Genomic DNA, 24,163 nt, shown 5'->3' with positions numbered 1-24,163 from the left:
GGGATTCGAACCCACGACTCCGTATTCGCTAGACCGGCGGTTTAACCAACTAAGCCACAGAACATGTAATGATTCTGCGGAATAGAAAGCCAAACCTGGAATTACCTTTTTGAGCTTGTCAGCCGGGCAATACAACGACAAAGTGGTCCTCTTAGGAGGTGGCGCTTAAGCCACATTTGGAAAAAATCCCTAATTTACAGCGCACAGAAATTAAGACATTGCGCGCTGATTATATGGAATCAAACCATTATGCTATCATGTGCCTCCAACTCCTGCATGTGCAGATGGGAAGGGTTCGATGGAGCCCCTTGGTATTTCAAAACAATTCAAAGCGCGAAATGCCAGCGGGCGTTTTGCCTCACCCAAAATGGCGCCTCTTACAGTTTTCCGGCACCTAAAAAGCAACACTTTTTTGAATGAATGGGAAATTTTGTGGGCAGGCGGGCCAAAAGTAGAAGTCTCTTAGGTAAGAGAGTAAACTACAAGGCAAAATACACCCATAAAAACAGTATAGTTTGAGGTTTATTACCACACATACTTAGGCGGGGCGTTATGCCTCTCTTTCCCCTAATCTTGTCTGTCGCGACGGGCGGGGTACCTACAAGTTTTTACACTCTTGTGCGTTCTATCAGCTGCAGAGACACTTGGGATTTTGGGGGCTGATCGTCAGTACCGGTTGTGGTGTAGTTTCTGCACTGACGGGGCCTCAACTACCCGAGACTCCCATTCATTTAATTTATTTAGTTTAACATCAAATTCATGATAACACTGAATCAACAATTTTCCGCCATAATACTCGATTTGCAGTTGCAGCTCTCCAACGTCAGTCACGCCCAACGCTCGCCAGATCACTCTCCACCTAGTCTGCACGTCGTGCTCTTTACGCTCCCCCTTTTTTGTATCAACCGAATGGTTGGCAAACACCCACTTTTCAGGGTTCTTGTTCCGATGGTGATGTATTGGTTGAGGGGTAGTTCGTGGATGGGTTTAATGGTGAGTCATTGTGGAAGTTCTACTCTGTTGTCTCCTTTGAGCAAAAGATCTCGGGTTGGTTATACTTAATGAATGTTCCTGTATTATGGTGTTCTCCTATGGTTGTTTGTGGACCTTTGGATCTCGGAGGTGAAGGGTGTTTGACGGCATGACGGACCGGAACTTAGATGATGTAGAGGTCATCTATCTATCTATAAGGAAGTACCAGACGGGCGGCTTGTACTAAGGAAATTACAACACTGAACTGCAGCTCGGAATCCACGATGAAAAAACCTTTCTAATAGAAAGTAGGGTAAGAAATCTAAATTTGAACTAGTCAAAATGTAATCTTAATTACACGTCACCGTGCAAAAGTTTGGGGTCACCCCTTAGTATGCTGCATTGTGCATAAGTTTGGGGTCACCTTCCAAATGGAATCGGAGTCAGTTTTTCATTCAAATCGTCATTTTTTTGGTACAGATTCGGTCATCGTCGTCGTCTATTTGACTGCTCATCTTCGTACGGGGCGATTTAGTGAGTTTTTGGTGGCAAAGTGTACAGGCCGCGTTTTCATTCGGTCGTCGTCGTCGTCTATTTGACTGCTCATCTTCGTACGGGGCGATTTATGATACGATAAATGCAACAAACAACATTTTTTGCGATTTTAGTCAACAGACATTGAAATGTTCGTCACGTCAAGTGTCGGCCCAAGTTCCAAAGCCACGTTGGTTCAAATCACTTTATTTTCTCTTTCGTTAATTTTCGCACTTCGAAAACTATCTGAATGGTTCGTCATCTTGGATGTCGGCATGTGTTTTGTTTTAGTCCAAATGAAAATAAGTGGTTTGATATTAATAGGGTTGCATGAATCACTCCACTTACCAAAGTGAACTCATATCATGCGCCCTTTCCCCTCCCCACTAACAAAAAGTCCTTCCCATGACAGACGTGGAGACGTAGAGGTGATCTCGGTCTTTAGTAAGCAACGCACGTCATAATAACATTCCTTTCCTTCCTCGATGACCGTAAGGACGTGGCCGGCGCCGTTATTGACCTAATAAAGTTTGGAATTCTCGAAGATGCACATTGAGGACGGTAAGCTACTCCCAAGCTCCGTCTGTTGGTTCCTTGTGCAACTTCGATTGTTCTGGTCAATCACGGAGTAGCAACTACGAATAGTACGGTCATCTATGCTCATGCTCAAATCGTCATTTTTTTGGTACAACTCCAATTTCTTCCCTTGGTAGCTGAATTGCAGGACACAGAAATGGTTATAGTATGTTCATAAAGTAAGTTCTAGTCTTCAGGTATCAGGTATCAGTAGGTCGGCTCCAAAGGCACGTTCTCCTCCGTTTGGGAAATTTGTGCCATCGCCATGAACACGAGCCTATTCATCATTTACCTGACGGAGAAGAGAAGGGAAAAGGATAGGACTGGGTAAAGGACAGGTAAGGGAATAGGATCGTCATACTCGCAAAAGCGTACCACAATGGGTTCACATAGCGTCCTGAAAAGGACACTTTAATAACGCATAAGCGTACCACAATGGGTTCAAACAGCGCCCTGAGAAGGGCACTGTGATAACGCATAAAGCGTAAAGAGAGCTATTTACCACAGCGGGTCAAGAACAACAGAACGTCCTGAAGATTCAGGTTTCTGAAGTCAGATTCACTTAATAAGTGTTTTCCGAGTACGCAATTGCACAAAAACTGGACAGTTACATATTAAATGATACGAAGTTCCATAATCGGAATCACAGCTATCACAGGCAAATGAATCAGCTTGCTGAATATTCGCCATGTGATAACTGAGTCGACAGTGGCCAGTCAATGCTTTGACCAGCATACTGCAATGCTGCTTTGACAGATTTGTAAGATACTTCGCTACCCTTGGAGATGGCTCAGTACAATACAATTTGGTTTGACGACATGACTCCAAACTATTCCAGTAGTGTTTGTGCTGAGTGGCAGCCCAGGTCTCAATCTGAAGCTTCACCCAACACTTGGATACCGGAATAGCTGGCTCAGGGCCAATGAAGTCATGTGATGCTCCAGTGCGAGCTAACTCATCAGCCAATTCATTTCCAGCGATGGAAGAATGGCCAGGTACCCATACAAGGTGAACAGCGTTTGCTGAATTCAGCTCCTCGATTTGAGTTCGACAAGCGATAACTATCTTCGACCTGGAGTAGGCCGAAGAAAGTCCTTTAATAGCAGCCTGGCTATCTGAACAGAATTATATTACTTTTCCCATTACGTGCTGCTGAAGTGCTGATTGCACTCCGCACATAAGAGCAAAGATTTCGGCCTGAAAAACGGTGCAGTGTCTACCAAGTCAGTAAGACTGATACAGCCTTAGCTCACGAGAATAAACACCAGCACCTGCTCGACCTTCGAGAAGGGAGCCATCAGTGTAACATACGATGCCGTCTGAAATACTTCTTTCCAGATAACCAAAAGTCCACTCTTCCCGGGAAGGGAATTTCGTGGAAAATGTCCTATATGGGAAATTACAAGCAATTGTAAGATCACTTGGAGCAAGGACAATTTTGTCCTTGACCATTCACCAAAAGTGGAAACAACGAGGTGTGTGTTGATGTGCGGTTCACAGGAGTTTCCTCTAGTAGACCGAGTACCCGTAACCGGTAAGTGCAAGAAAGGGCTTCTTGTTTGAGATGAATGTGTAGTGGGGCAACGTCAAAGAGAACTTCTAGCGCTGCCGTAGAAGTTGAAGAGAACGCTCCAGACATCGCCATTAAGCACATCCTTTGGAGATGGCCACATTTTGATTGGACCGTTCTCACTTCACCCTTTTGCCACCACACAAGACAGCCGTAAGCCAATATTGGCCGAACCACAGTTTTGTAAATCCATTTGATATACTTGGGTTTTAGACCCCAAGTTGTACCAAAAGTACGCCGGCATTGCCCGAAGGCCATACAAGCTTTCTTGATTCTGAAGTCAATGTGAGGTGTCCAGGAAAGCTTGGAATCAAGAATGACTCCAACGTACTTTACCTGTTCAGTCACATCGATTTCAGAATCAAAGAGACGCAAAGGTCGAACGCCATTACGGTTTCGCCTTTCCGTGAAAAGAACAATAGATGTTTTACTCGGATTAACCGAAAGGCCATATTGGCGACACCAAACCTCAACTACCTGAAGGGCGTTTTGCATCAGGTCGAAAAGGGTGCTGATGCACATACCAACTAACAATGTTAGGTAGTCGTCGGCAAAACCATAAGTAGGAAAACCGCTATTATTGAGTTGCCTCAATAGCGTATCTGCTACGAGATTCCACAAAAGCGGTGATAAGACTCCCCCTTGGGGGCATCCACAAACACTCAATTTCCTAATCCCTGCTAGACGCAATGTCGAGAAGAGATATCGGTTTTTGAGCATTTGGTGAATCCAATTGGAAATCATTGGAGATATACCATGACTCCGTGCGGCTTCCAATATGGCATCGAAAGGCACGTTGTCAACGGCACCCTCGATATCTAAGAAAACACCCAAACAAGATTGCTTTTGAGCGAATGCTTTCTCGATGTCGTAAACAACCTTGTGTAAAAGAGTCACAGTGGACTTACCAGATTGGTAGGCATGTTGGTTCACATGAAGAGGCACGTTGGCCAGATGAACATCACGGATGTGATGATCCACAATGCGTTCTAAGCATTTCAGAAGAAAAGAGGTCAAACTGATAGGTCTGAAACTCTTTGCTTCTTCATACGACGCACGACCTACTTTCGGAATAAACTTCACAGTAATATTTCGCCAGGATTTGGGAATATACCCTGTAGCAAAACTGCAAACAAGTAGTTTTTTTCAAAACATGTTTGAAATAATCAAATCCCTTCTGAAGCAAAATAGGATAAATCCCATCTGCCCCAGGAGATTTGAAAGAAGCAAAGCTATGAAGTGCCCACTCAATCGATTCTATAGTTACAGTACTCCGAGCCGAAACCAGGGAATCGTAACTACAAGAAAAGACATCAGGTTCATCCGAAGATGTAATATCCAAACATCCGGAGAAGTGTGTACTGAATAAACATTCCAAAACTTCCTCATCAGAGGAAGTGAAACCACCATTTGGCAAACGAAGTTCGTTTACTTGAAAATCCTTAGATTTGGCAAGGATTTTGTTCAATCGACTTGCTTCACTCAGACTGGAAACATTTGTACAAAGGTTTTTCCAGCCGGATCGTTCAGCAGACCGAAGAGCTTTCAGGTAGGCCTTGCGAGCCGACCTGAAAGCTTTCGATCCAGCCGAACGTCGTCTGTTCCAACTCTTTCTACATTGTTTCCTGAGCTTCGCCAGATCAGAGTTCCACCAAGGAGTATCTCTTGTGGTCTTCGCAGGCCGCAGAGGGCAAGCTTCTTCAAAAGCTTCCATGATGAAGGCCGTTGTAGTATCAACGGCTTCATCTACATCACTTGGAGTGTCAATCGATGGTGAGTATCCATGAAATTTGGCTGCAACCAAATCGGTAAAGAGATCCCAGTTAGTTGACCGGGGGTTCCTGAAACGCAAAGTTTGCGAAGTAACATTCACATGTTCAAACAAGATGTAGCGATGGTCAGATAAAGATTCTTCATCTGACACATGCCAATTGGTCAGCTCGTGACTAATTCTGCTAGAGCAAAGAGTTATGTCTAACACTTCCTCTCTAGCAGATACCATGAAGGTTGGGCGGTTGCCTATGTTAAGTAATCCAAGATCTGTACTACTTAAGTATTCCATCAAACCAGAGCCTCTCAAATTGATGTCTGAGCTGCCCCAGATTATATGGTGAGCATTAGCATCACTACCAACAATTAGCGGAAGGCCTTTTGAAGTGCAGTATGCAATGACTTGCTTGAAAGCATCCGTAGGGGATGGTTCATCATGCGGTAAATAAACCGAACGATAAACGTATTTCCTGTTGAGGTTTCCAACAGATACATCGATTGTGATAGCACATACATCTCTAGTAGTTAGCTCAGAGATGAGTGTAGCAACGATTGCGTTGTTGACAAGCACACATGCTCGAGGCATGACACGTGAGTTTGCCATTTCAATTTTACTGAAAGTAGCAAACACCGGATTCACAAGGTTTCCTAGATAGAAATTCCCCTTACGAAAGTAAGGTTCTTGGACTAACGCTACTTGGGCTGTACCATTTTGCATAAGTCTACAAAGATTGATCGTTGCTGTTTTTTTGTGCTGAAGATTGATCTGAGCTATCCTAACAGTAGCCACTACCCAAACTAGGCAAGAACACGCAACCTGAGATTGGCAGATTCTAATGCATTTGGGTATGAAACATATACAAATATTGTATTAGGGCCTTGCAAATACAAAAATTGGTAGGTGGCAGTATACCAAAAATTGTATTGGCTTCCTAGAACCTGGAAAAGGAAAATTTCGCATGTGTGCGTGTGCTCTGTCGCACTGGTTTCTCATTATTTGTTCTATTTTTAGACTGATCATGGCAGCAGCGGCGGCATCAAATACCAATACATGTTTAAAAAGAAATACGGGCGGCGGCGGGAATCGAACCGAGACACTATCATGGTGATACACGGTATCCTGCGCTCTAACCAGCACGGCTATAACTGCACATGAATATACAAGAGGCTGAAAGCCATCATCATCAACACAAACGTGGCTTGGTGATGGAAGTGATACAGCCGCCACACTGCACAATGGGTCCAGAGCCGTATTTACGAAGACAAAACTGTTTAAGCTTCAGCTTTAAGTTTTTAGACACATATTGTGTTTTAGAAAGGTTATTTTCAATTGTTGACCCTATTCCCTATTATTGTTATGTTAGGGTGGTTCGTCTGGTTAAACTGATTCAAAAATCTGCTTTCTAATAATTTTATTTGCGATGCCATGATGGATGGTGATGGATCGTTTAATTAGAAATTCCACCAATAAACGGCAAATTTTAAATTTCATACATCTCAGGACTCTCACCACTTTTCGTGAAGTAATCAACAAGCTGTAAGTTTGTTTTCTTTGAACGTGTCTAAGTCAAGTCAAAGGTTTTTCAAAGAGCTATGTATTAGTCATAATTGTGCAATGTCGCATTTCATTCGGTCCCCTTGATCCAGAGATATAGCAATTAAACGAAGAACACTCAAATATGAACTACTTTATTAGAGTTGCTCCAATTTTATGTAAAGTTATCCAATCGAGCCCAAATTTGTACCGTTTATAGCTTACTAGTTGTGCAACTGGCAGGACAAATTTGAGAATATTTGGTGCATTATTGAAAAAGTTACAGCTCGCTGAATATATTTGAAATAATAAATTAAAGTTGCATGCTTCAATTAATTCGTAACTAGCGCCGCCTACTGACAGAACCTTGAATCAATCAGCTAATCAACTGAGCGGCCGTAACCAACCTAACAACATCGCCGAAGACGTCAACTTTCTAAGTGATCTGAGCCCTGAGATATATGGAATATAATATTTGTTTGCTCACTAACGCTGCCTTGTGGTGGAATTTTGAGTCAAACGGCTCATCATTTGTTAGTTCTTGACCAGCAAAATAATATTGCCGAAGACACCAACTCTCTAAGTAATCAGGATGATGAGATATTTGGTATAAACATTTCATCAGTGTTACGTCTGTTTGTCTCTGGTATGACAGATATCACAGACAGCAAGACGTAGCACTGGCGAAATTTCCATACCGTACATCTTAGCACCATGATTACTTAAATATTCGGTATACTTGGCCAGCCAAGGTTTTACTGGTGATGGGCCGTTTGATTTAAAATTCCACCACTAGGTAGCGCTGACGATAAATTAATTATTAAATTCCATATATCTCAGAACTCTGATTACTTAGAAAGTTGGTTTCTTCGGCAATGTTGTTTGGTTTATTAAGGCGTTTCAGTTGATTAGCTGATTGGTTCAGGATTCTGCCAGTAGACGGCGCTAGTTGCAAATTAGTAGAAGCATGTATCTTTTACTTATTATCTCGAATATATTCAGCAACCTGTAACTTTCTATAATGTGTAGGGAATATTCTCAAATTTTATCTGCTAGTTGCACAACTAATTAGCTATAAATGGTACAAATTTGAGCTCGATTGGATAATTTTACATGAAGTTGGAGCGACTCTAGTAAAATGTTTCATATTTGAGTGTTCTTCATTAAACTGCTATATATCTCTCTCTCTCTCTCTCTTCTTGGCGTAACGTCCTCATTGGGACAAAGCCTGCTTCTCAGCTTAGTGTTCTATGAGCACTTCCACAGTTATTAACTGAGAGCTTCCTCTGCCAATGACCATTTTGCATGCGTATATCGTATGGCAGGCACGAAGATACTCTATGCCCAAGGAAGTCAAGGGAATTTCCTTTACGAAAAGATCCTGGACCGACCGGGAATCGAACCCGTCACCCTCAGCATGGTCATGCTGAATACCCGTGCGTTTACCGCCTCGGCTATATGGGCTCTGGCGCTGCTATATCTCTGGATTAAGTGAACCAAATGAAATGAAATTTTGCACATTTATGACTAATATATAGCTCTTTGAAAAACCTTTGACTTGACTTAAATATGTTCAAAGATAACTAAATTACAGCTTTTTGATTGCTTTACGAAAAAAACATTCATTTCCATAATTTTGAAAATGTGTAACTTGCGCTTCCTTGTGGCAAAATTTCGAAACAAGTGGACCATTAACTGTAAGCCCTTGACCTACCAAACAACATTGTCAAAGACACCAACTTTGTAAGTGACCAGAATTCTGAGATATATTAAATTTAAAATTTGCTTGACCTCTAGCACCGCCTAGTGGTATATACAAAAGCATGCTAAGTTTTAAAAATTGCCTAAAACATTAATAAAGTCCACCAAAACTATTCAAATTTTAATTACTTGTTCCTCAACGAGTTTGATTTAATTGGTGTAAATTTGGGCTTGATTGATTATTCAACTTTACACGAAATTAGAGCCCTTCTATCTATATCTAGTTTTTGACTTCCGTTTATCAAATTACTGTACCTTAGGACTAAGCGAACCGAATTAAATTAAATTTTGAAAGTTTGTGACTAATGTATTGGTCTTTATGTATCGTTGGACTCGACTAAAATATGACCAAAGGCAAAAAAGTTGCAATTTATTGAAAACTTTTCGAAAAGTTCTAATGATTCGAATGTTTTATCCAAGGGATGAAAGTCTTTTTAATAACGACAAATCAATCAAATCAATCGAATGTTTTATTTTTGTAAATTTGCTATGACTTTGTAAAACATTCTGATATTGTATAGAGAATAATTAACCAGCAGATTTTTGGATAAGCCACACTTGATTGACCGTAATCATTTCACAATAATGAAAAAAAAAAGAAATGACAGAACTTGGCAGAAACATTTTTGTCTTCGTAAATACGACTCTAGACCCATTGTGCACTGAAAAGCCCGCACCGCATCCAGCAGGTTGCTGTTTGCAAGTGGAAAATTCCATGTAGACAATAGGACGCGAAGCTCAGCAGCGAAGCGAAAGTTATTTTTAGACGCAACCCGGTTCAACTTCTCGGGTTTGAATGGAGGTGTTTGTGTGTAGTGGTATGGAAGCTATGGAACCGTGTAGCGCATCTTAATACAACGAATGGATTATGATTTATCACATTTTCTGTACGTTTTTAATACATAAATTGGTAGAAATGGTATATCGCAATTTTTGGTAGCTTTTCTTGTTTTGCGTGAATAAACTCTTAACAATCACAGCACAAAAAAGCACAGCAACAATAAAGCCAGATCGGTACCGATTTGAGTGCGCCAAAGGCAAGGATGCGCAGAATACACTGTGTAAAAGGCATAATGCGAAACCATATAGGTGAAAATTTAAACTAATTAATAACATCTTCATAATCCCGCCCTTATTCAGCCTCAAGTATGAGATTGAAGAGGGCAGCTGATTGTCTCGGAGAAACACAAGGTCCACCGCACTATTGCTCCGGTTAGCGCAGTAAGGGCAAAATACTGTGGAGGGTGCCCTGGTACTCCACAGGCTCCGTTTGCGATTAGGTTTTTATAAGACCCCCCTAACCATTCATTCCTAGGCACGGTAAGCGTAAAGCCGCATAACACCTTGAAATAGGGGTCACCTGATTAGTGGACTCCTACCACTGGAACAGGCGGTCCGTAGTGCTATTCTTAGCCAGTTGAACTAACCGCTACCGACACTACACAGCTATCTAGGCTAATCGGGAAAAGAAGTTAATATTAATGATCAACTTCATACGGGCCCGAAAAGCCGTCAAGTTCTAGACTTAGTTACACTCTTAAGGTAGAAAATGGTATATAAATATACAAACTACTTAATAAACCACATAATAATTTAGATTGACTTATTACATACTCCTTCTTCAATTACTCATATGATGTATCCATTGGTAATCGATGTACTGGTGGGTAGCTTTGAAAATTCTATCCCAAAATCTCAAATAACTGAATGCCGAAGGCCACTCCAGGAACGCACCATTTCACCAAAACCCAAATCCCAATTTGAATAGCAATAGTTTACTCGGAGAAATGGCATTTGTTGTTACGGGTTTCGAGGTAGGGTAGAATTCACAGATCAGTAATTTCACATCTCACTTCCATTCTGTTTCACACTTTATATAACTAACTAAGCTGATTTAGTATGGATTGTATATACCATTTTCAGTACTTAGTCAAGAAATTAGTTTATAAACATTCCAAAACCATTTCTGTGTCTTGCCTTTCAACTACCAATGGAAGAAATAGGAGTTGTACAACAAAAATGATGATTTGAATAAAAATCCGAGTTTTCATTTGGAAGGTGACCCCAAACTTATGCACGACGCAACATACTAAGGGGTGACCCCAAACTTTTGCACGGTAACGTGTAAACCTAACTCGATAATTTAAATTTTGTTTTGAAATTTTCCAATAAAATCTAATGAATGGCTCTCAAAGAGGATAGAAATAGGGTTCTGATGCAACTTTCACTTCAAAATTTGGTCGACCCAATTTTGAAATACACGGAAAACCTTTTTTCGTTCAGATTTAAGAAAAACATGTAAGTTTAGGTAAAGTTTTTATACTAAAAATTCCATATAAAATTTGTGAAAAGTACCTACGAATCCAATCTAAATCTTTATCTTTCGATAGAGTCTAAGCTCGAATGGATTAAATGAAAGATGACTGAGATATGACCGACAAACATTTCCATGTTTTTGAGGGGGTGACCCCAAACTTTTGCACGGAAGTGTATGTACAAATGGATAAATTATTGTTGAAATTAAAAAATCCACAGCTCAGGTGAGATTTGATTAGAGCGCACGACCCTTATACGCTAGCCAAGTGCTTTACCAAGTCAGCTACCGATGTAAATGGCATTTCAGAAAATTCAAATCTCAACGATAATGCAATGCATCATCTTCCCTATCCGCCAATATACGAAGAGTTTAAATTTAACATATTCGTGAAAAATGATTTCAATAACGTTTTAAAATAAGCGTCATATTCTGCTGGCGTATTTACGAAGCTGTCCTCTACCGACCCCAGAGAGCACCCACTGACTGCTGCCCGCAGCGAAGTGTTTGCCCGGCACTTGAGCGAGCTGAAATTCACCCATCGCCGGGCGACCGACTTACCGATCTGTATGCTGCCAATCATGACGAACGGCGGCCAACAGCCCAGGGACATCAGATAGGGAAACAGCAGATTGCCGATGATGGACCCGGTCCGGCCGAACATCATTGTCAGTGAGACGACCATGGTGCTGTGAAATAGACAGACCGAGTGCAGTAGATTAGACCTATGCTGCATGATGAAGGCGCTGCCACAATGCAATGTGTTTCGCTCGCTTACCGCATTGACGTGGGGAACATGGCAACGACCGATCCCACCAGGGCCGTGGATCCTATGCTGGCGGTGGTAATGTAAATCGACGACAGGGCCAGGATGGTCAGCGAGCTGCGGGACCAGTACAGCAGCAAACCGGTCGTTCCGGATGTGAGCAGACCGTACACTGTGGAGAGGGAGTGGAACCGGATGAAGTTATATTCGTATGTATAATGGAACGAGGACATTTGAAAGGAGTATGACAGTCATGCCCGCAAACAAAATCGATGGAAACTTATGCTTGAGTTTAATGCAAATTTACAAATGGATGTTAACTCAAGTAACAGCTCTAGCGTTTGAATACATTAAAGCTCTCTTATAACCAGTATTGAAAAGGATGAATTGTGCGCACTGGTGACAATGACAAACGGTTTGTCGTCGCTTCTAGTGGGGGGGGGGGGGGGGGGAGGGGCTAAAATGGCACAACTAAAAATGTTGAATGATTAGATTAATATTTTCGAAAATTTGGGCTCTGGAGTCACTTTCAACTAATGCACTTATTCATTTCTTTAGAACGGACCGTTCATAAACCACGCAAACTTTTTGACGGGAAGGGGGGAGGGGTGTTGGTATTCTGGCCAAAGTCTACACTTTATACAAATTTCATAATTTTTATAGGGACAGAAGTCTACGAGGCTGGAGGGACGGGTCTGGGATGGGCTAATTTTTGTCTACGTGGTTTATGAACAGCCCCTAAGTTATGAATGGGCTTTCTCTAACCACTGTATCTGGTAGAGGGCTTAGAGGAGTATTCTCAAAACAATTCCAGGAAGATTTCCTGAAGAAACTTATGGAGGAATTTCTAAAGTCATTTGTGAAAATAATTCTGGTGGAATTTCTGACAAAATCATTGGGACAATCTTTGAAGAAATTGCATTAAAAATCGTGGAAAAAATGCTGGAGAAGCTTTTGCAGAAATTCTCAAACAAGAAGAAATGGAGGGAGTTTCAAGAAACCCGTGGAAGAGTTCCACAAGAAATACTGGACGAAATTCTTAAGACATTTTTGGATATACTTCTAGACATATTATTTCAGAAATTCCTGGAAGTATTTCTCAAAACAAAAAAAAATCTGAAAGAATTCCTGAAAAAAAAATCTGAATGAGTTCCTGAAGATTCTGGAATATTACCTGAAGAAATTCCCGGTAATGCCCAAAAAATCTTCTGGAGAAATTTTTGAATCAATTCCTGAAAGGACTCTCGAAGAAGCTCCTGGAGGAATTCCTGAAGAAATATGTGAAAAAAGCTCTGGAAAAATACCTGAAGAAATTCTTGGGGAAATTTCTAGACGAATTCTACAAAATCTTCTAAAAGATTCCTGCAGAAATTCCTGGGGATTCCCTGAAAGAATCCCTGAAGCAATGTCAGAACAAATTCTTTGAACAATTACTGAAGAAATGTCTAGAAGAATTTCTGGAAAATCCTGGAAGAAAATGTGAATAAACTCCCGATGGGATTCCTGAAGAAATTCCAGAGGGGATTCCTGAAAAAAATTCTGGAGTAGTTCCTGAAAAAATCCCTGGAACAATTTGTAAAGAAATTTCAAAAAGAATTCCAATAAAAATTACTGGAAGAACTCGGAACGTCTTGAATTCCTCTCAAACTGCTTGAAATGTTTATGAAACGCTTTGAAGAGCCTTTGAAATCTCCCTGAAGCTCACTTAGGAGCAGTGATCCAAAATGCATTTTGAAAAACTGTAGCCCCCCTCAAATCCTCTGTAACGCCCGAGACCATCTGGAATCCCCCAATACGCCTCTAAAATTTCCTGAAATGTCACCGAAAACCCCTTGAAGCCCCTTCGGACCCCCTGTAACGCACCTGAGACTCTCCTAATTTCCCGAAAACTCCTTTCTAACGCCTCAGAAACTTGCTGAAGCCTATGTAACGCACCTAAGAAACTCCGCAACCCCCAAAAACGCACGCGTAACGCTTCTGAAACCCGCTTAAAGTTCTCCGAAGCTTTCGGAAATACCTTCCAAATCATTCTAAAGCCCCTTCAGATCCCTTGTAACATACCTCATACCTTCCTAATCCCCCATAAATTTCCATGTCACGCTTCTGAAACTTGCTGAAAACCATGTGAATTGTCCTGAAATACCACTGAAAACTCCTGCGACCTGAGACCTTCCAAAACCCCCAGAAATACTTCTATAATGCCTCCAGAACCCTTTGAAAATCCTTTGAAACTATCTGAAATGCCACTGAAAACCCCCTTAAACCTCCTCGGATCTCCTGTAAGGCAGCTGTGGCCACCTGAAATATCTATGAAATGCTTTGAAACGTCTATGAAATCTCCCTGAACCTCATCTGAGAGCCTGTGAAGACCCCTACAGGGCCTCTGAAATCTGCCGAAACCCCCTGAAACACCCCTGTAGCTCTTCCAAAAGCTTTTGTCATCATGAACTCTTTTGTAGATTGCTCCAGCAAAATTTTTTCTGCATTGAACATTGCAGGAGTACCTTCCATCAGCAATGCTATGCAATGGTACAGGAATTCTTTCGAAATTTCCTCCAAGATTTCAATCTGGAACTCTCCAGCAGTACCTCAGGGAATCCCCCTCTGAGATTTAACTCAGGAATTCCTCCCTCAGTTTTCTTGAGAATCACTAAACATGTTCAAGAGATTCATCCATCACTTTTTTGAAAAAAAAAAAATCCACCAAGCATTCCTTTTTGAATTAATCCACGAGGTTCTTTAGTAACTCATGCCTGAGTCTATGCAGGAACCAAATCTTTTAAAAACGTTCATTCGAAAATTCCTCCAGGAGTTCCTTCAAGATTTCTCCAGGAGTTCTTTAAGGAGTTACTTTGACAATTGCTTGAGGAATTCGTCAAAGAGCTTGGAACCGAAATTCCCGAAGAAAATCCACAAAAAATCCTGCGGGAATTTTCCATAAACAAATATGGAGGCTATTCAGGAATTCATCTAGGCAGTTCTCAAGAAATTCGTCCAGAAAAATCTATTGGAATTCTTCCAGAATTTTTCTGAAATTCTTGCAAGGATTTCTTCAGAAATTCCTTCAGGCATTTTTCCAAGAATTCTTCGAGGATTTTTTTCAAGAATTCCTCTGAAAATTTGTCCAGAAATTCCTTCAGGTACATCCCCACGACTTTCTTCCAGCAGTTTCTTCCAGGATTTTTTTTCTGGGCGAAAATTTCTTGCGGAATTCTTCCGGAAAATTGTGCAGTAATGGCTTCAGAGATTTCTTCAGGAATTGTTCCAGACATTTGCCCAGAAATTTCTCCAGGAGTCCTTCCAGGGATTCTCCAAGCATTCTTCCAAACATTTTTTTCAAGAATGGTTTTTCAGTAGTTCCTCCAGGAATTCTTTAGGAAATCATCCAAGGATGTCGTCAAGAAATCCTCCAGGAGCTTTTCCAGGATTTTGTTCAAGAATTGCTTCAGGAACTTTTTCAAGAATTCTTCCAGAAACTTCTTCAGGAATCCCTCTCGGAGAGGAATTCTTCCAGGAATTTATTCATTAACTTCTGCAGAAGATTTTTTTAGAAATCGCTTTAAGTGTTATGCAGGAATTCTTCCAGACATTTCTTCACGAAATATTCTAGAGATTTCGTCAGGAATTCCTTCAAACATTTTTTTAGGAATTCTTTCAGGATTTTTCAAATATTTCTTCAGGAGTTGTTCCAGAGATTTTTTCAGGGAATCCTTCAGCAGTTTCTTGAAACTTGTTTAAATGCATTTTTATAGAATTCCTCCTGGAATTCATTAAGAAATTTCTTCAAGATTTCTATCAGAAATTTCTCCAGGTTTTTTTTCAGGTATTCTTCCGGGAATTTACAGGAATTATTCCAGAAAATGCTTCCGGTATTTCTTCAAGAGTAGGTTTAGGAGTCCTTTCAGGAATTTATTCAAAAGTTGTTTCAGGAAATTAAACCTGGAATTTGTATAGGAAATCTTCCAGAGCTTTCTTCAGGTTTTTTTTTTGCAGGAACTTCATTAGGAGTTTTTTTAGGAATTCTTCCAGAAATTTCCTGAGGAATACTTCCAGAAATTTCTGAGGTAATTTGTTCAGAAATTTTTCCAAGAGTGTCTTAAGGAATCCTACTATAAATTTCCACCTGGGATTTCTTAAGGAATTTTGCCAGGCATTTCGTAAGGAATCCATGTTCCAAATGTTTATTCAAGAATTCACCCAGGAATACCTTCAGAAATTCCTTCGTAAGTTTCTTCCGAAATTCTTTCTGAAATTTCTCCAAGAATTCCTGCAGAAGCTTTTTCGGTATTTTTTTCCGCGGATCCACGGATTTCCTGCAAAAGTTTTTCCAATAATTATTTTAGAAATTTATGCAGGAATTCTCCAAGGAAAAATTCCTTAAGAAATTTGTTCTGGCCTTAAATTGATTTATTAAAGTTTCTTAATTTCCCCAGTAGTTGCATCTGGAATTCCTCCAGGGGTCTATCGAGATTTTTTAAAAGTGCCATTGAGAATGCCCTCCGAATATTCGGCAATTCCGTCAGGAGTTTCATCGGGAATTCTTTCAGATACATAATCGGAAATTTTGTCAGGAGTTTTTTCGAAATTTCCTGTTTTAATTTCTCTGAGAATTATTCCAGAAGTTCCATTGAGTACTTCTTCAGAAGTTCTCTTGAAATCTTATTTTATTTAAAGTGCTTTCGGGAACTTCTCTAGTAGTTTTATAAGAGTTTCAACCAAGTGTTCCTTCAGGAATTGGAGTTCTTTAGGATTTTTTTTTGTTATGTTCGTAAATTTCATCAGAAGTTTGTCCAACAATTCCTGCTAGAGGTCCATCGAAAATTCTCAAGGAGTAAAATCTGAAATTACTCTATGATTTTTTTCAGGAGCTGCAGAAGTTTTTCAGTAATTCCTTCTGGAGTTCAATTTGGAATAACTCTTAGAGCTTCCTTTAGGAATTCATCCGGAAATTCCTTTTCCGGCAGCACTTCCTTCCGGAATTCTTTTAGGAGTTCCTTCGAGAATTCCTTCAGGAGTTATCAAGATTTTCCTTAAATAATTTATCAAGGAGTTTTTTGGGGAATCGCTCAAGAATTCATCCTGGAGTTCCATGCGGAGTTCTTCCAGAATTTTCTGCGGCAATTATTTCAGGAGTTTCTGCACCAGAACATCCTCCAATTCAACCTCATTCAACCAGCAGTTGCTCCAGGAATTCCTCAAAGAGTTTCTTCGGCAGTTTCTTCGTTAGTTCTTTTGGGAATTCTTCCTTGAATTTCTGCAGGAGCTTTTTCTAGTATTAATTTGGGGATTTTGAAATGAAATCTTCTGAAAATCAGAGTTGCATGGAGAATTTCTCCATAACTTTCTCCAGAAGTGCCTTTGTCGGAAATATATCCAGAATTTCCTCCAGAAGTTCCTTTGTAAATGCCTCCAGGAGTTCTATATGGAATTCATACGGAAATATCTCCAACAGTTCCTTCAAGAATTTATTCAGAAATCTCTCTGAAGTTCCCCCGAGAACTCCTCCAGGAGTTTCTTCGGAAGTTCATTCGAAAGTTCCTTCCGAAAATTTCCTCAAACCTTTTTTGAAGTTTTTCTTCAGTTCTTTCAAGCAATACTGCAAAATATCCTTCACAAATTCCTCAAGGGAATTCTCTAAGCAATTTCTCCAGGATTTCCAGAATTCCGGTAATTCTCACAGGTGCTCTTACGAGAAACCCTGTTGGGGTTGCATCTGGAATTCTTCTAAAAGTTTCATCGGGAATTCCCCCAGGAGAACTGCTATGAATTTCTCTAGGAGTTCAAAAGATAACTTGTTACGTTTGTAAAATAGTTTTAAGAATTTTTCATGAATTGCATTCTCCAATTCATGGAAAATTCTACGATTATTGCATGGAGTGTGTTACGTTTGTAAATTGTTGTGAACATTTTGTCAGTTTATATTGTATGTTACACTAAGGTTTGTACATCTGTCCCTGAATTTTAATGTGCATTTGTAGTGCTCCAAACATTTTAGGAGTGATCCAGTACAAAACACGCAAGCCGTCTCCTAACACAGACATCAAATTGTAGACGGTCTTGTGTTGTTGCCCAAATCAGAATGCCCCCTTAGGATTAGAAATTCCTAGACCAAAAACAAGCTATGAATGCAGCAACAGATGCTGCGAACTAAAAGGCGAACTGCCAGAAAAAATACGATTACAGGATTGACTGATGGACCAATAACAAAAATGAAACCTCGTCATCCTGGGTTCGGACTTCGTTATCTATTTGGATAACTGGGCACAATTAATGTTATATGTTGCATGTTTGTGTTTTGTGCATTTGTAATGTTCCATTTTGTTTTTCGTATCTAAGTTCCCAGACGTGGGGCCCGATACGGAAAATAAAATGAACATTCGTAAGGTTCCAATGCATTCCTTATATTGGCGCCCAACGTGGCGCCCATCTGTTGCTGCATTCATAGCTTGTTTTTGGTCTAGGAATTTCTAATCCTAAGGGGGCATTCTGATTTGGGCAACAACACAAGACCGTCTACAATTTGATGTCTGTGTTAGGAGACGGCTTGCGTGTTTTGTACTGGATCACTCCTAAAATGTTTGGAGCACTACAAATGCACATTAAAATTCAGGGACAGATGTACAAACCTTAGTGTAACATACAATATAAACTGACAAAATGTTCACAACAATTTACAAACGTAACAAACTATAGCAGATATTTTGTTGGAAATTCCTCTAGCAGTTCCATTGGAATTAATTTCTCGTAGATTCATCTGGAATTCCTCCGTGAATTCCTCGAGGTGTACGGAGAATTCTTCAAGTGTTGAATATACAATTTCTGCAAAAATCAGGAAACTGTCAATAAATAATTTCATTGGCGTCACTTGGTAAAATTCTTAAGGGGGGGAGGTCTACAGTGCGTTTCTAGGGGGGGGGGGCATCTAAGCCCCCTGTAGCCCCTCCACTTATTTACGCCAATGAATAGTTTCTCCAGGACTTTGTCTTAGAACCCTACCAAGAGTTCTTCCTGGAATTCATTCCGGATTTGTTTTTCGATAATTCTTCCATGCCTTCCATCGGAAAACAAATCCTCAGAAGCTGCATTGAGAATTTCCCCTGGAGTTCCATCGAAAATTACGCCAATGTAACGAATAATACATTGGAACCTTGTAAATGCACAACGCCTCACGTTGGGCGTCAATGTAACGAAAACATGGGAACCTTACAATTGCAGCATTTTATTTTGCATATTGGCCCCACGTTGGGCGCCAATGTAACGAATAAAATTTTGCGGAACACTGGCGGAATTCCCAATTAAACTTCAGGAGAGAGTTTCCCAATAGACCTCTTAGGGTAATTTCCAAAGGAACTCCTAGGCAGATTTTATATGGAACACCTGGAGGAGGTCTCAAAAGAAATTTTGGGGGAGCTTTCGAAGAAAATGCAGGAGAAGGGGGAGGGAGCTTTTAGGAGAATAAAAAAAAAAAAACCTGGGGTGATTCTCGATTTTTTTTTTGGAGAAATTCCTGGAAAGGATTTCCAAACAGATCTTTTCGAGAAATTCCCGATGGAATTGCTAGGAGATCTCTCGATGAAGCTTCTGTAGGAATTCCCGAAGATTGTTTTTTTCAGAAACTATTTCGTGAGCTTCTTTTGAAATTCTTCCAGGAATTTTCTCAGCAATTCCTCCAGGAATTGTTTCTTCTGCAATATCTCCAGGAAATCCATCGGTAAATCCTCCAGTTGTTTCTTCTGGAATTCCTTTAGAAGATTCTCCGAGAAATTGAGCTTCCCTCGAAAGCTCTTTCATAAATTCCTCTAGGTACTCCATCAGGAATTTCTAAAAGAGTTCTTTTGGAAATTACTTTATGAGTGCCACCGGGAATTCAGGTGTTCTTTCGGGAATACCCCCAGAAATTTCAACGAGCGTCCCTCCAAAAGGTCCTCCGGCAATTTCTCTTGAAGTTCTCTCCGCATTTCTTTCGGGAATTCCTTCAGGTATTTCATCCAGCTTTTCCTTCGAGTACTCCTTCATGTACACTTTCGGTAGTTCCTCCAGATGTTCCTTCGGAAATTCTTCCAGGAGTTCCTTTGAGAAATCCTTTAGGTGATCCTTCGGAAATTCCTATAGGAGCGCCTTCATGAACTACTTGAGGAACTCCATCGGGTTTTCCTAAAGGAGTTTCTCCGAGATTTGTATTAGGTGTTTGTTTGGGAATTCCTCAAGTAGTTCCTTCAGGAATTCCTCCAGGAGTTCCTTCGGGAATTCTTCCAGCATTTCCTTCGCGTACTTCTTCATGGGATCTTTCGATAATTTCTCCAAGAGTTCATTCGGGAGCTCCATTGGTAATTCCTCCAGTAATTGAGAATTCCTTAAGGTGCTCCTTCGGAAATTCTTTTATGGCCGCCTGCATGAATTACACGAGGAGCTCCATCGGGTTTTCCTAAAGGAGTTTCTCCGAGATTTGCATTAGATATTTGTTTGAGACTTACTCAAGAAGTTCCTTCAGTATTTCACATGGAATTTCTCCAGGTGGTCCTTCGGGAATTCTTCTAGCAGTTTTTGGGAGAGTTTCTCTATGAGTTCTTTCGAGAATTTCTTTGGAAGTTCTATCGAGTTTTCCCAAAAATATTCTTTATGAATTTCTCTAAAATTTGAATTCCGGTAATACAGTGCGTTTCTAAGGGGGGGGGGGTCTAATCCCCCTGTAGCCCCTCCTTATTTACGCCAATGAATAATTTCTCAAGGACTTTGTTTTAGAACCCTACCAAGAGTTCCTCCTTGAATTCCCTATTAAACTTCAGGATAGAGATTCCCAATGGACCTCTTAGGGTAATTTCCAAAGGAACTCCTGGGCAGATTTTAAAAGGAACACCTGGAGGAGGTCTCAAAAGAACTTTTGTGGGAGCTCTCGAAGAAAATGCAGGAGAAATTTTCAAGGGAGCTTTTAGCAGAATTAAAAAAAACTCTTGGGGTGATTCTCGATTTTTTTTTGGAGAAAGTTCTGAACGAACTCCGTAGGGAATAAACAAAGAAAGAAGAATTCCCGTTTGAACTCCCAAAGAAAATATCGGTAGAACTCAGGGAGGAATTAAAAAAGAAATTCCGGTAAGTATTTTTAATGGAACAAATGAAAAAAATCCCAGTGCACCTGCTGGAGGAATTTCCAATGAAACACCTGGAGAAATGCTCTTGGAATGGAACTTTTGGAAGGATTTCCAAACAGATCTTTCAAGGAATTCTTGATGGAATTGCTAGGAGATTTCTCGATGAAACTTCTGCAGGAATTCCCGAAGATTGATTTTGATTAAGAAACTTTTTCGTGAGTTTCTTTTGAAATTTTTCTAGGAATGTCTTCACCAATTCCTACAGAAATTGTTTCTTCTGGAATTGCTCCAGGAATTCCTTCGGGGATTTATCTCAGAATTACTTCAAGAACTTCTTCAGGAAATCCATCGGTAAGTCCTTCCTTCTGGAATTCCTTTAGAAGATCCTCCGGGAATTTGAGCTTCCCTGGAGTGCTTTTTCAGTACTTCCTCTATGAACTCCATCTGCAATTCCTTAGAGAGTTTCTTTGAAAATTACTTTATGAGTGCCACAGGGAATTCAGGTGTTCTTTCGGGAATACCTCCGGAAATTTCAACGAATGTCCCTCCAGTAGATCCTCCGGCAATTCCTCCTGAAGTTCTTTCGGATTTTTTTTTGCGGGAGTTCCTTCAGAAATTCCTCCAGGAGTTCATGAATTACTTGAGGAACTCCATCGGGTTTTTCTAAAGGAGTTTCTCCGAGATTTGCATTTGGTGTTTGTTTGGGAATTCCTCAAGCAGTTCCTTTTGGAATAAGTCCTAGTATTCCTTCAGGAATTCCTCCAGGGTTCCTTCGGGAATTCTTCCAGCTTTTCCTTCGCGTACTCATTCATGGAATCTTTCGGTAATTCCTCCAACAGTTCATTCGGGAGTTCCATTAGTAATTCCTCCAGTAATTGAGAATTCCTTAAGGTGTTCCTTCGGAAATTCTTTTAGGGGTGCCTGCATGAATTACATGAGGAACTCCATCGGGTTTTCCTAAAGGAGTTTCTCCGAGATTTGCATTAGATATTTGTTTGAGACTTACTCAAGAAGTTCCTTCAGTATTTCACAAGGAATTTCTCCAGGTGCTCCTTCGGAAATTCTTCTAGCAGTTCTTTGGAGAGTTTCTCTATGAGTTCTTTCGAGAATTTCTTTGGAAGTTCTATCGAGTTTTCCCAAAAATATTCTTTATGAATTTATCTAAAAATTCATCAAGAAATTTTTCAGGAGTTCCTTCGGGAATTCCTCCAGGTATTCCATTGATAATTCCTCTGGGATTTTCCGAAGAAATTCCTGGAGGTTTCAAGAAATTCTGGAGTAATTGTTAAAGGAGCTATTAGAGAAGCTCCCGCCGAAATTTTCAAAAAAAAAAGTCTGAAAGAACTTCTGAAGAAATTTTTGACGAAATTACTTAAGACATTCTTTTAAGAACTATTGGAAAAATTCTGGAAAAAACTTCTTGAAGAATTCCCAATGGAGCTGCTGGGGAAATCCCCGATGGAATTCCCAATGAAAAACCTTGTGGAATTCTTAAAGGAATTTCCAATGGAACTTCTGACCGAATTCTCAATGATCCTCTTGGAGTGGTTCTTCATGAAAAACTGGGAAAAAATCACTATGGAACTTCAACAGGATTTCCCGATAGAACTCCCGGGGGAGTTTTTAAGGAAACTTCTTCAGTACTTGTTGTAGAACCTACTGGATAATTTCCCGAAAAACTTTTCAAATAAATCTTGAAAGAACTCCTAGAGAAATTGTTGATTTGTGATCCCGGAGGAATCCCAGAACGAGTTCCTTCGCATAAACACTGCGGCAGAATAATTCAATGAAACATTCACGAATCACCGCACCATCAGCGATCGGTTTCCGTTTTAAATTTCACCAGTTTCGCAAATAATGCATGATTATATTGAGCACACCAGCAGCTACTGCGAATTTGGATATTCAATTCCTAATTCCGGTAATGATTTATGCAATCTGGTTGCAGAAAACCATCACCGATGTGAACAAACGAACGATGCAACGCAGCATATTGTGGGCAGCCTTTGCATTATCTCAAAGCAGCTCCTTCTATAAACCGTCTGAAGCTCTGTCATAAGCCTTTGAAGTCGGAATTTTTCCAAGCGTTGTTTTGGAACTTTTTTTACGTTTTTCTGTTGTTTTGGTGCTCAATAGCATAAAAAATGGGTAGAATATCATGCAGAATTTCTGGATATCCTAGGTCATCCAAAATATTCTTCAGTTCAGATCCTAAAGTCTACTGGTGTAACGGTAACTTCTTTCATTATACAAAGCTACGATTTGTAAATCTATCATGTCCAGTGAGTCTTCTGAAAGTTCAATAGACAGTATCAGATCAGTCGAAATATCCTAGGTCCCCAAAACTGTTCTTGAGTATAGATCCCAAAGTCTACGGGTGTAACGGCAGCTTCCTTTTTTATACAAAGCTACGATTTGTAATCTATCATGACCAATAAATCTTCTGAATGTTCAATGGGCCATAAGATCAGCCGGGGCCATCCAAACTATTATGATGTTCGATATTTTGCATCTACAGCAATTGAGGTTTCTGTTTTGGCTATATAGAATTATGTTGCATAATCTATTATACTTACTGGAACTCACAGAATACACCAAGAGACTACGACATAGCTAAATTATCAAAAAATATTGTGTAATATTACTATCTAAAACGAAATCACCTCATGTCACAGTGGTTGTTTTTATCAACTAAGCTTCATAATAGTAACGAAGCCCATCATATCCCAAAAATATATAACAACGCTTATTGTTCATCCAACTACTTTGGTAAGTACAGTGGATTACGTAACACTACTTAACGTAATGGCAATAGCTATTATCATAAGTGTAGATCTGAGGCTAAGGTCCCCGGAGCAGTCTTGTTGATCTGGAATATCTTGAAACTATCTTGAAATGACTCATGATACATGGTTTACTATCAAGAGCTGAACTTCAGGATAGTTTGGACGACTCTTAATGTCCCAAAGGTTACTTACCTTACCGACCAGGCTATGGCCTGGGTGGCCTCTACTGTACATAGTAGCCGTCTCCATTCTGCCGTGTGCATCATAGTTGTGCCATGTTCTATAGGAATTCCTGTTAACATGGGACAACTATGCTGCCCACGGTAGCATTCCACTCGGTCCATGGCTGTTTGTCTCTAGCTCCACGTATGGTCCGCAGATCGTCCTCCACTTGGTCAACCTTCCTAGCTCGCTGCGTACCACGTTTTCTTGTACCGGTCTGATGACTCTCGAGAACCATTTTAGTCGGGTTGCTATCCGACATACTGATG

At 40.4% G+C, this 24,163-nt stretch overlaps 1 protein-coding gene across 1 annotated transcript in view; it reads right to left on the bottom strand.

Moving 5' to 3' along the window:
* LOC109622759 (synaptic vesicle glycoprotein 2A-like) overlaps positions 1-24,163 on the bottom strand; it is a 169,174-nt gene that overhangs the window by 12,791 nt on the left and 132,220 nt on the right. Inside the window, exons 9-10 of the mRNA XM_062846625.1 lie at positions 11,810-11,969; positions 11,593-11,720 (exon numbers count right to left, since the gene is read on the bottom strand). Of these exons, the coding sequence (XP_062702609.1) occupies positions 11,593-11,720; positions 11,810-11,969 (288 nt within the window). The remainder of the gene's footprint in view (positions 1-11,592; positions 11,721-11,809; positions 11,970-24,163) is intronic.

This window comes from Aedes albopictus, chromosome 1 (assembly GCF_035046485.1).
Source record: "Aedes albopictus strain Foshan chromosome 1, AalbF5, whole genome shotgun sequence".
Taxonomy (NCBI): Eukaryota; Metazoa; Arthropoda; class Insecta; order Diptera; family Culicidae; genus Aedes; species Aedes albopictus.
The sequence above is the reverse complement of the archived record's forward strand: the minus strand, read 5'-3'. Positions and strand labels throughout refer to the sequence as shown.